General features: G+C 47.9%; 1 protein-coding gene across 1 annotated transcript in view; it reads left to right on the top strand.

Annotated features, from left to right (window-relative positions):
- The window catches only part of Slc4a8 (solute carrier family 4 member 8), a 147,236-nt gene that overhangs the window by 91,710 nt on the left and 42,834 nt on the right, over positions 1–12,692 (top strand). Inside the window, exons 4-6 of the mRNA XM_075960704.1 lie at positions 4,155–4,290; positions 5,108–5,268; positions 11,725–11,913. Of these exons, the coding sequence (XP_075816819.1) occupies positions 4,155–4,290; positions 5,108–5,268; positions 11,725–11,913 (486 nt within the window). The remainder of the gene's footprint in view (positions 1–4,154; positions 4,291–5,107; positions 5,269–11,724; positions 11,914–12,692) is intronic.

A 12,692-nucleotide genomic window follows, 5' to 3' on the forward strand; every position in this document is an offset into this window, starting at 1 on the left:
GACACTGGACACACAGGATGGTCACTGAGAACTGACCACAGGGACACTGGACACACAGGATGGTCACTGAGAACTGACCACAGGGACACTGGACACACAGGATGGTCACTGAGAACTGAGCACAGGGACACTGGACACACAGGATGGTCACTGAGAACTGAGCACAGGGACACTGCACACACAGGATGGTCACTGAGAACTGACCACAGGGACACTGCACACACAGGATGGTCACTGAGAACCGAGCACAGGGTCACTGGACACACAGGATGTTCACTGAGATAGAGCACAGGGATACTGCACACACAGGATGGTCACTGAGAACTGACCACAGGGACACTGGACACACAGGCTGGTCACTGAGAACTGAGCACAGGGGTCCTGCACACACAACATGGACCATATGACTGTAACCAGGAGAACAACTCTGTAACGTTCAGTTAGTGTGGAGGGCAGGGAAGAGACCCTGCTTCGTCAGAGCAGGAGATGCGAATGGCTTGATGTGGGAATTCATTCAGCCAATAGCCTTTTGGGTATCGACCATTGAGGGCATGGTCTGAGGTCTAAGCAGATGAAAACTGTGCTTGCTCTCTGTTGGTTGGTGGTCAGAGTTTGGGTCACAGCTTCCAGCACCCATAGAGGACCATGGCTCTCCACCCTTATCGTGAGATTTTTTCCTCAAATAAATAAACACTTGTTATCCTTTATTTTGGGATCTTGTGGGTCTCTTTAATTATGCCTACAAGGACCCACAATGAAGGGGACAGCGGGGTGGACCTGGGAATCTAAGGTAACGCTGAGGGAAATGACTTTGTTTTGTGTATGGGTGTTTACCTGTATGTTTATCAATGCATCGTGTATATGCAATGCCATGGAGGCCAGCATAGGCCGTGAGCTCTTCTAGGACTGGAATTGCAGTTGTGAGCCACAGTGGAGCTGCTGGGAAACCCAGGGCCTCTGCAAGAGCAACAAGAGCAGCTCAGGGCTGAGCCCCCTCCCAGCCACCATGGAATCCACACAGCGATGGCGTTGTGGACATAAATGTGGTGCCTCATTCCAGTTTGAGGTTTGTTTGCTTGTTTTGAGACAGGGCCTCCCTCTTGTCTCACTCGCTATGTGTCCTAGATTGACTTCCAAGGTTTAGCCAACCGTTCTCATCCTTTTGTGTGCTAGGATTCTAGGTGTGAGATACCACATCTGCAATGAGCTTGACTTTCAAAGGGAGAGAATTTTAAATTTGTTTTGGGGCATGTTAATCACTGTAGGTCAGTAGTTCTCAACCTACGGATCATGACCCCTTTTGGGGGTCAAACAGCTTTTTCATAGGGGTCATGAAAGGCGATTAGAAAACACAGATATTTACATTATGATTTGTAACAGTACCAAATTTACAGTTATAAAGTAGGAACAAAAATAATTTTATGGTTTCGAACTGTACTAAAGGGTCTCAGCATTAGGAAGGTTGAGAACCACTGCTGTAGATAAAGATTATTTGAAGCTGGCCAGGCAGTGGTGCCAAAAAAAAAAAAAAAAAGCTGAGAGATGGCTCAGCCATTAAAACATAAAAGATTTGAAGCAGTATGTAGCACACACCTATAATTCCGGACTGAATCAGAATTGTAGAAAACCAACCAGGTAGGCCAAGCTGGAATAAACATAAAGACTTAAAACCAGGGGCTAGGACAGTTGCATGTAGAAGTGAACTTGAAATTCAAAGACTGGTTCCCACTGAAAAAGAGGAGAGAGCAAGGGTCAAGAGTCACCCTTCTTTTGGGTTATGAAACATCTGAAGGTGTCCAGCGACAGCGGCACGAGAGTGCAAGGAACCCAGAACTCCAAAGAAGACGGGCATCTGGAGTTCCCGGATCCATGCCGGGCTCTCCGTGGAGTCTGTGGAACTGGGAGATGTGCTGGACAGAGCTTTGGTGACTAAGTGCCATCTGATGTCCTTACTGCATACAGCTTTAGTAGAGGGCAGGGACAGAAGCCACAGTCAGAGGCCATGGAGCAGGAACTTGGCGAGGGGAGTGAGGCCAGTCATGATTCTTGGTGGGAAAGGAAGGAGAAGGGGAAACACGGGGAACAGCCAGTGGGAGTCTTCAAAGGTCAGCCATGGAAGGACTGGATTGAGGAGAGAGTGAGGGTAGCCATCCCAGCAGAGGACAGGGGAGTGGGGGGCATGGGATGGAGAACTCCCGAGCCGGGCAGAGGAGCCAGACTGTGATGGACAGCGTTTCCATGAAATGCCCCGCGTCTTCTCAGTAAAGCAAGAAACAAGGAGTCAAAGGGAAGAAATGGGTGTAGGTAGGATTCAAAGACACCAGCTAAAGATGCCAGGAGACATGGGAACAGTGTGGGAACAGCAGTGTTGCGAGTATAAGGCTTTGGAACAGCCCTGAAGCTTCTGATTCTGGGCTCCAGGCTTGGCAGGAAGTCAGGTGGAGGATGAAAACCAAAGGGGGTGTATGGGAGGAATGGGGAGCAGGAGGAGGGACGAGAAAGGACTGCTGTCGGGTCACTTACTTCCATGTCCTCCACTCTGTGCCTGTCTTTAGTGTCTCTAAACCCAACCACGCCCCCTCTGAGGTAGAAGGTCCTTCTGCAACAGTCTAGGTGGTATGGGCTGCGGTGCTGGGCACTGCCTTGAGCAGTTTCTGTCCTAATCTTCTTTGCTGCTCTTGATAACCCCGTGAGTTAAAAGGAAGGAATGCCAGCGTTCCTTTAGTAGCTGAGTCAAGAGAGGCTTGTTCATCCTCAGACATCCAGTGCTGAAAGGGAGCTTTAAGCCCAGCTGGGCTGACTGGGGTCTTGACCATGCTTAACCACTTCCTGCCAAAACCGGCCAAAGTCCCCATACAGGAATTGTCTCTTAAAATCACCCCATTGTTCTTGTAATAGCAAAAAGTAACATATATCCATAGTTTGTAAGTCATATCCCCTCCTTCCCTTCCTATTCTCCCTCCCTCTTCCAATCCTCCCTCCTCCCCTTCCGTCTCAGAGCCTTGCACACACCAAGGCCTCCCGCTGCATTCCCGTGCTCTAATATGTGACCTGCTGTGCCCTTCACATGTCCTTCAGTCTCACGTGTTCTTCATTAGATTGCCACATTATTATTATTATTATTATTATTATTATTATTATTGTTCTTCATTATATTGTGAGGTTTATAGCCACGTGCAGGAAAGAGGAAGACACTGCCAATTCTCTGATTGCTGTCTTTATTAGTGGAGTCTGCGATGTTTAATCATTCCAGAAGGGCCCGGCACAAAACCCCTGTGATTCTTTGCTGTCAATTAAGCTAGACTCCTTTTGGGAAAGGCATTCTCACCATAGGTCTTCTGCTTTCATCCAGGTCATAGAACTCTGTATGTGGGGGTTCGGATGCCACTGGGCAGGCAGGGCCATCGGCACCACCGCACTCATGGCCAGAAGCACCGGAGACGAGGAGCGCGGGGCAAAGGAACCAGCCAGGGTGAAGAGGTCCTGGAAGCTCTGGCCCATGGTAATACCTTGGGGAGAGAGGGGTAGCGCTCTGGGGAGAGGGGAGGTAACACCCTGGGGAGAGAGGACCAGTGTCTATGAGAGGGTGATATGGTGATTCATGGGAATGCAGAAGGCATAGGCAGGTGGTCTTGATTTTCTAGCCCTTCGCTAGGGTTCCCAGGAAGAAGGAATGCTTCTAAGAACTAAAAATGTCTTCCTGAAATTGACATTTCAACACCTCAGTCAACACTATAAGTAATCCTTTGCTATTTAAAATTTGTCAGCTCTCTAGAAAACTAAAGAAATCTATTTTTATGTGTTTGGGTGTTTTGCCTGCATGTATGTTTATGTGCCACATGCTTGCCCGGTGCCTTTGGTGGCTAGAAGAGGGGACATATCCCTGGGACTGGAGTTAGACAGTTGTGAACTACGTGTGGGTGCTGGGAACTGAACTGATTTCTAGGTTCTCATGGGACTTCTGCAGTGGTCTTAGTTTATAGTTCTGCTCTCTGGTTTAAATGTTTACCCTTAGCCTTTTCCCTAAGAACAAAAGAACTTTTAAATCTGTATTCAGGACATCTATATATTCCTAAAGCTGTGAGGCAGAATGATATTTTCGTTCTGACTTGCAGCTAGATACACATCCAGGCCTTTCTCTGTTGGTTTTCTAGACACCCCCTCTCAGCGTGTTCAGTTCATTCTGGGCACTGAGGACGACGAGGAGCATGTGCCTCATGAGCTGTTCACAGAGCTGGATGAGATCTGTCTGAGAGAGGGAGAGGATGCCGAGTGGAAGGAGACGGCCAGGTGAGGCCCTGAAGGAGCCGGGTCAGGAGCCCGGGGACAGGCAGGTGCACACCTCTCAGCAGGTGGCAGGCCTGCTTGCCCTGACTCTTCATGGCTGAAGTGGTAGCTAGGAGGCCTGGCTCCTGCTCACACTGATGTAGCTAGCGTTGATACATGGCCTACTGTGGCTGTTTCCCAGGGGCCGAGAGAGCTAAACAGGCCAGCTGGCCTGATGCCATGTGACAAGACGGTTAGTCTTCCGTGTTTCTGTCTTTGTGGATTTCTGAAGTCATATAGAGCACAGATAAAAATGTCATTTTTTATTAATACGGTTTGTCAATATGTCCAAATGATAAAGATTAAATTTGTAAAAGTCACGTTTCCTATAGACAATAAAATAAGTGAAGGTAAGCAAAAGGAAGAAAACGACAGTTACCTTCAATCCTACTGTCCCAAGGAGAAAACAAGGCATATATTTAGGGTCTTATACATATATGTGTTTATAATTTTAGATTTGTCTTTAAATAAAAGTGGGATTAAGGTTGGGCATTGGTGATCCTCACCTTTAGTCCCAGCACTCAGGAGACAGAGGCAAAGGAGTTCAAGGCCAGCCTGGTCTACAATGTGAGTTCCAGGACAGCAAAGGCTGTTACACAGAGAAACCCGGACTCAAAAAACAAAACAAAAGAGATTTGCACTGTGTCACAACTTGCTTTTCCAGTATTTTTGTGTCTGAACCAGGTGTTCCAGTGTTCTCTATGACCTTTTAGATATTTTGTCCTCTTGAAAAAAAAACCATCTTCTGTCTGCGGCATCTCATTATTGGCCGTGTTTGCAGGTGGCTGAAGTTTGAAGAGGATGTTGAAGATGGGGGAGAGCGTTGGAGCAAGCCTTACGTGGCCACCCTCTCTCTGCACAGTCTGTTTGAGCTGAGGAGCTGCCTCATCAATGGCTCTGTCCTCCTGGACATGCGTGCAAGCAGCATAGAAGAAATTTCAGGTAAGGCTAATAAAGGGCCGAGACATTTTGCATAAATAGAAAGTATAAGAGGCAGGTGTTCTGGTGCACACCGGTAATCCTGGAAGTTGGCAGGGCTGAAGCAGGGGAAAGACGGGTTCAAGGCCTGCACTATACAGTGATACTTTATCTTCAGCAAAACAGACAGAAGAAGGAAGTCAGAAAGAAAGAAAATGAAAGGGCTGCTCAGATGGCTCAGTTAGTAAACATATTTGCTGGGCAACTTGAGTCCCACCCAGAAACTCATGACGGAAGAAGTAACTTAGGAAAGTTGTCCTCTGTCCTCCACGAAGACCCGATGGCGCACGCCTTCATCACACACCCGTGCACACTAATAATTGTGACAATCCTAATACCTAAAAGAAGAAAATTAAAGATTTAGCAGTATAAAATATGACATCTAGAACAGATATGCAGGAACGTGAGCCATAGCATTCCCATGGTTCAGCGCGGCATGCAGGATAGTCCTGTCTTGTGGGGTTTTCTGATGTGAACAGACTTTAAGATACTGTGTTTGGGGCGCAGCTTTGGAGACTACCAGATGGCATGTGGAACACTTCCCCTCAGATTGACTCCATTCTACTAGACAGGTTAAAGATTTCTTCATTCCAAGTGTCTAAATAATCATGCCTCTCTAAGGACTTTTGGGGGTCCCGGGGGATGGAGGTCAGTACTGATGGACTCCTGTGCGAACTCTTTCCTAAGGCGGTGCTCCAGGTGTACTCCCAACTGTGGGGGAAGTAGAATTTTTTAAAAAAAAGTGAGTTCAGAGTTAGAGTCACGTTCACTGCTCTAGAGATAGTGGAACCTGCAAGAATGGAGCCCCAAAGTACAGTTTACACCCTGAAGACAGCGCCACAGGCAAGTCTCAGGTAGTGGGCAAGTTGCCCTTGGCAATTGGCAAAAACATGTTCTCTGTGGAGGCTTATAAAAACAGTAGCCAATCAGAAAGAATGGACTCACCCCTGTCCAATCAATACACCTCATACAAACAGTAGCCAGTCGCCAAGAATAAACTTACTCCTGTCCAATCAATACACCTCATACAAACAGTAGCCAGTCGTTAAGAATAAACTTACTCCTGTCCAATCAGTACACCTGGAAGGGGCACAAAAGCACATCCCAGAACAGTTGGGTGTTTTTGAAGAAACTGAGGTCCCAGCACTCATGGTTTCTGGGAGTTTTCCCAGAGCACTTTTATCTTCCCTCACACGACTCAACTCATAGACTGTAATCCAAGTGGGTCGCATCTGTATTTCATCGACTTCTGACTATGTGTCTAAATGCCCATGAAGTTCCCCAGAAAGTTTGTTTCCTGTTTTTCAGTGGAGGAGCCCCGGAGAGTTAGTGATATTATAATCATCAAGAATAAGGAGACCCTGCTGAAGTCTTGGGGGTAGTACTCGATCAAATTAGCTGTAAGAAAGACGGAGGGTGAGCTAAAGGGATCGTGAACCAGGTCGTTGGATCCGATCAGGTGAGATGGTGCTCCACTGCAGGGGAAGGAGACCTTCCCTCCACCACCCCCGGCACAGGGCTGCTCCTTCCTGGACCCCAGATTAGGTACAAACCACATCCAAGCACCTGTTTCTAAGGTGATCTTTTATAAGTGGGAAAGAAAAGTTTAAGTGGCTGCTGTCTGACTCAGGCAGAAAAAGAAGCAGCAGATGACCTTGCAGGTGGAATTTTAGGAGAAGGGAAGGGGGTCCATGTTACAGTGGGCTAGGACGCAGTGGTGACAGAGGTAGGGCTGAGGGGGGATGGGGTAGCAGATGAGGGAAGGGGGTTCTCTTAAGTGGGCTAGGATGCGGTGATGACAGGGGTAGGGCTGAGGGGGGATGGGGAAGCTGATGAGGGAAGGGGGGCAGGAATATTTGTCCCAGAGGGACCAAGGACCGCCTCCGAATAGGAGGAGACAGATGTGGCACATAGGCACATAACGGTAAAGTAGGAGAAATCTGTATTAGGGTGAGGTGTTTAATTTTAATTGGGCATGTTAATTAGGTGAGTCAAAGGGGGCTTCTGATAGCTGGACTCGAGTCAGTCTCAGGAGGAGGAGGTGGACAACAAGGGAAGAAACCTTGGTGGCAGCTTTAGGAATGCAACCCAAAGGTTTTTAAGCAAGGCAGAGAAGCTGGGGGAGAAGGGTAAGTCCTGGCAGAGCCACCTGCTCCAGTAGGCCAGGGTCCCCTCAGTGGGCCAGGGTCCCCTCAGTGGGCCAGGGTCCCCTCAGTGGGCCAGTGTCCCCTCAGTGGGCCAGGGTCCCCTCAGTGGGCCAGTGTCTCCTCAGTGGGCTAGGGTCCCCTCAGTGGGCCCTACAGCAAGGGCTGATTGCCAGAGCAGCTCAGGAGATAGAGTGGTGGGAATCACTTGATGGACTGGTTTTGGGCAGGAAGGGAAGAATGTTCAGGATTCTAGTTTGTGGCTGGATGACTAGAAAATCCGCAGGTCTGGTGGGTGGAAAGAGGATGGGTTTCATTTTGTACTTGCTAAGTTTTAGGGTGTGGGTACATCCAGATGATGTCTGCTCATGATCGGATCTTTGATGTGACTTGAGATAGGTCACACCGGTCCATGGCATTTGGTGCTTACAGTCTCCAGGGCAGTTGAGATCATTGAGGATAAAAATGGGGGTGGGGACACCACCTGTCTGAGGATGACTGCGGGGCATAAGCAGGCTGACGGAAGCGAGTCGCCCGTGGAGACTGAGCTCAGGAGTGCGGATGGTGAGGGGACAGCCAGTGCCAGCTGCCAAGCCTGTGTTAGCCACCAGGACTGCTGCAACCCAAGTCCACATGTGTGGCGGTAACACCTGGAATGCCAGCACTCAGAGGGTAAGGCAGGTAGATCAAGTTCAAGACCACTCTGGGTTTGTAGCAAGATCGCATCTCAAAATGAAACCAATCAAACAATCAGTTCGGAAGCCGGAAATCTGAAATGAGTTCTGGGCAGAGCTGTGTTCCTAAAGGCCCAGAGCAGACACGGATTTTCGTGACACTTTGGTGCTTGGCAGGGAGCGGCAGGTGATTCTTAAAGTACGATTGTTTGCTTTTGAGAATTTTAAGTGGGAAGAGAAAAGATAAAAACAATAGCTAGAAAAGGGCCCTGGTGGAATTTTCTTTTTTCAAAGTGCAGGATTTTGAAGCATGAGTATATATGAGAGAAGAAATAATCATTATAAAGGCTAAATATGCAGGACTCCTGCCTTGATTGCTCACCCCTCTGGTCCTGGCACATAGAACAGGCAGGAGGACAAGCTGCTTACAGCTCAATGTGGCAGCCATCAGCATGGGGAGACATCGGCGCTGTCCTCTCTGTATAGGGGAGACTGAGAAGAGAGTGGTCATGTAATTCCAAGGTCAGATGGGTCAAGAATAATGGAACTAGGGATAGAGTGTAGGGCCTGAAGCTCTGGACATTTATCTAGAGCCCTGATGACAGAACCAAGTAAGACCTTCCGCAAACCTTGATAGTTTGAATGCTGGTGATTGTCTTCAGTGAGCAGTTAACTAATTTAAATAATACATTTTTAAACTTTATTATTTCATTTTATATTCGTATTTTGTCTGCATGTATGTCTTCTGGAAGAGCAGCCCATGCTCTAAACCACGGAACCATCTCTCCATCCCCAATTTAACCTTTCTTTAGGCTGCACTTTCTTTTTTTTATATACTTTTTTAAAATTTATTTATTTATTTATAAAGATTTCTGCCTCCTCCCTGCCACCGCCTCCCATTTCCCTCCCCCTCCCCCGTTCAAGTCCCGCTCCCTCATCAGCTCGAAGAGCAATCAGGGTTCCCTGACCTGTGGGAAGTCCAAGGACCACCCACCTCCATCCAGGTCTAGTAAGGTGAGCATCCAAACTGCCTAGGCTCCCCCAAAGCCAGTACGTGCAGTAGGATCAAAAACCCATTGCCATTGTTCTTGAGTTCTCAGTAGTCCTCATTGTCTGCTATGTTCAGCAAGTCTGGTTTTATCCCATGCTTTTTCAGACCCAGGCCAGCTGGCCTTAGTGGGTTCCCGATAGAACATCCCCATTGTCTCAGTGTGTGGGTGCACCCCTTGTGGTCCAGAGTTCCTTGCTCGTGCTCTCTCTCCTTCTGCTCCTGATTTGGACCTTAAGATTTCAGTCCGGTGCTCCAATGTGGGTCTCTGTCTCTGTCTCCTTTCATTGCCTGATGAAGGTTAATATTCAGGAGGATGCCTATATGTTTGTCTTTGGATTCACCTTCTTATTTAGCTTCTCTAGGATTGCGAATTATAGGCTCAATGTCCTTTATTTATGGCTAGAAACCAAATATGAATGAGTACATCCCATTGTTGTAGTAGCAGCAGCAGCGGAGCTGCATCCCCAGCACCTGGCCGCCCCCACGGCTAGCTTTACTCGAAATAATTACACGGAAACTGTATTCTTTTAAACACCGCTTGGCCCATTTCTATCTAGCCTCTTCTAGGCTAGCTCTTGCACCTGGACTAGCCCATTTCTAATAATCTGCTGTAGCCCACGATCTGGCTTACCAGAAATGATCTTAACCTGCATCTGCCTGGAGTGGGAGAACCATGGCGACTCTCTGACTCAGCTTCTTTCTCCCAGCCTTCTGTTCTGTTTACTCCACCCACCTAAGGGTGGGCCTATCAAATGGGCCTAGCAGTTTCTTTATTGCTTAACCAATGAAATCAACAGATTGATATATGACACTCCCACATCATCCCATGTTCCTCTTTTTGGGTCTGGCTTACCTCACTCAGGATAGTGTTTTCTATTTCCATCCATTTGTATGCAAAATTCAAGAAGTCCTTGTTTTTTACTGCTGAGTAGTACTCTAATATGTATATATTCCATACTTTCTTCATCCATTCTTCCATTGAAGGGCATCTAGGTTGTTTCCAGGTTCTGGCTATTACAAACAATGCTGCTATGAACATAGTTGAGCTTATACTTTTGTTGTATGATAGGGCCTCTCTTGGGTATATTCCCAAGAGTGGTATTGCTGGGTCCAGTGTTGGTTGATCCCGAATTTCCTGAGAAACCGCCACACTGCTTTCCAAAGTGATTGCACAAGTTTGCATTCCCACCGGCAATGGATGAGTGTACCCCTTTCTCCACAACCTCTCCTGCAAAGGCTATCATTGGTGTTTTTGATTTTAGCCATTCTGACAGGTGTAAGATGGTATCTTAAAGTTGTCTTGATTTGCATTTCCCTGATCGCTAAGGAAGTTGAGCATGACCTTAAGTGTCTTTTGGCCATTTGAAGTTCTTCTGTTGAGAATTCTCTGTTCAGCTCAGTGCCCCATTTTATAATTGGGTTGATTATAGGCTGCACTTTCAAGTATCCACTGGAGCTCAAGGTTGCAGCATCCCTGACAGTTACAAAAATGCTGGGCTCATGGAGGAAGGACAGCAGAGTTAAGAGGGTAATCGTGGGCTCTTAGTCAGCCAGAGCTGGACGCGAACCCTGGCTCTTCGGCTTCGCAGGTGTAAGAGCTTGGGGACTTTTGTAAGAACCGTGCCTTGGTTTCCTTGTTTGGAAGAATTCTGGCTCAGAAGTTAAGAGCATTTGGTCCTCCTGCAGAGGACTCAAGTTTGGTTCCAGGACCACATTGTGTGGCTCATGGCCACTTGTAACTCCAGCTACAGGGGAGCTGATGATTCTCTTCCAGTCTTCCTGGGTACCTGCACACATATGGGGCATATACACACATAAATAAAGATAAAAATAAATCCATTTTAAAATAGAATTAAAAAAAATTTTCATCAAAATGCCCACTTTTTTGAGTTTCAGTGAGGACTGGACAGATGAAAACCCCATGGTACAGTTCTGGGCATGCATTAAATACTCAGAGACCTCGTTCCCTAAGCAATGATTGGAGCTAATGGCATACTCACCGTGATTAAGTCCTACCTTAAAATTTTTTTAATTAATTAGTTTTATTTTATACGTATGAGTCGTTTGATATCATGTGTGCATGTACACCACATGCCTGGTGCCCTTGGGGGCTATAAGAGGGTGTTGGGTCTCCTAGAACTGGAATTACAGATGGTTATGACCACCATGGGGGTACTCGGAATAGAACCCAGGTTCTCTGTAAGAGCAGTCAGTGTTCTTATCCATGGGGCCATCTCTCCAGCTCCAGTAAGTCCCACTCTTGCAGAAAGGTCACATTAACCCGGGAATTCATGGCAGCCTACGTAGCATAGTGACACTCTGTCCCTAAACCATGTGTTCACGTTGTTGTCTCGTTGTTAAATAAGCAAAGGACGGTGTTCCGTAGCTACAAAACCCAAATGCTCCTTCAGACAGGAAGCTGAAACCACCTTGGTGACGCTAGGAGAGCAGCTCATCTCTGCCTTTTTCCCCTTCCCCTGCCACCTCATACCCTTCCCCTTGAGTTCCTGAACTCTCCGTCTGAGTGTTGCTGTGAATGTCTCTTTCCTAGACCTGATACTGGACCAGCAAGAACTGTTCAGTGACCTGAATGACAGTATGAGGGTTAAAGTGCGGGAAGCCCTTCTCAAGAAACACCACCATCAGAATGAGAGGCGGAGGAACAACCTCATTCCCATTGTCCGCTCCTTTGCTGAGGTTGGCAAGAAGCAATCGGACCCACATTCCATGGACAAAGATGGTAAGGACTTGGGGGTGTCTCTCTTTTTTATCTCTGTTGAAAACACATTTGGGGACCAGTTGGCGATGCGGAATTACTAGAGGGCGAGGCTGTGACACTTAGGCCCCTGGACTCCTTGATGGGTAGTGAGCTGGGTGACTAGGATGCTCCCTTCTCCCTGTGCCCTTGGATAGCATTCCAGGGGAGACTGCGAGGTGAGGGATGTATCCGCGTGTGCTCCCAGAGAAGGTGTAGCTCTGGGGAGAATGGTCACATCGATGAGGAGCTGGGCCAGAGAAGGTAATCTGCAGCCTTGTCCAGTTAAACAAAAGTCTGCTTAGACACAAACTGCCGTGGTCTAGCCAGGCCTCCAGGCTTGTGCTTTGGCTCCACCCCCTGGAGAGTGTATGGCCCTGGACAATCTTCACATCGCACTTAATAAAGACAATGGCAGGACCTTCCTTCCATTTGTTGTGGGATTTCTGTGTGTTAGCTTAGGTCCATAGCCTGTGTACAGGCGCGGGTGGGCCCAGCTGTTAACCGCTTCTCTTGCCATGGCTGGGCGAGGCCTCACCTGCAGCTTCTCCTCCTTTGTTGGCAAGCTGTTTGCCAAGCTCTCTGCAGAGGTGCTGGCGCACTGAGGGTCAGGATGGCTCTCTGCAGAGAGAAAGGAAGATAGGAAGGTAATGGAGGACTAGACCTCTGCCTTCTTAGCACTGAGTGCAGGGACAGACTTGATGGACCCTGCTTCATAGTCCTCCCAGCCTGTAGAGGTCACAGCTGGCTGTGATGGATGGCTG

The sequence above is a fragment of the Microtus pennsylvanicus genome, chromosome 2 (genome assembly GCF_037038515.1).
Source record: "Microtus pennsylvanicus isolate mMicPen1 chromosome 2, mMicPen1.hap1, whole genome shotgun sequence".
NCBI lineage: Eukaryota > Metazoa > Chordata > Mammalia > Rodentia > Cricetidae > Microtus > Microtus pennsylvanicus.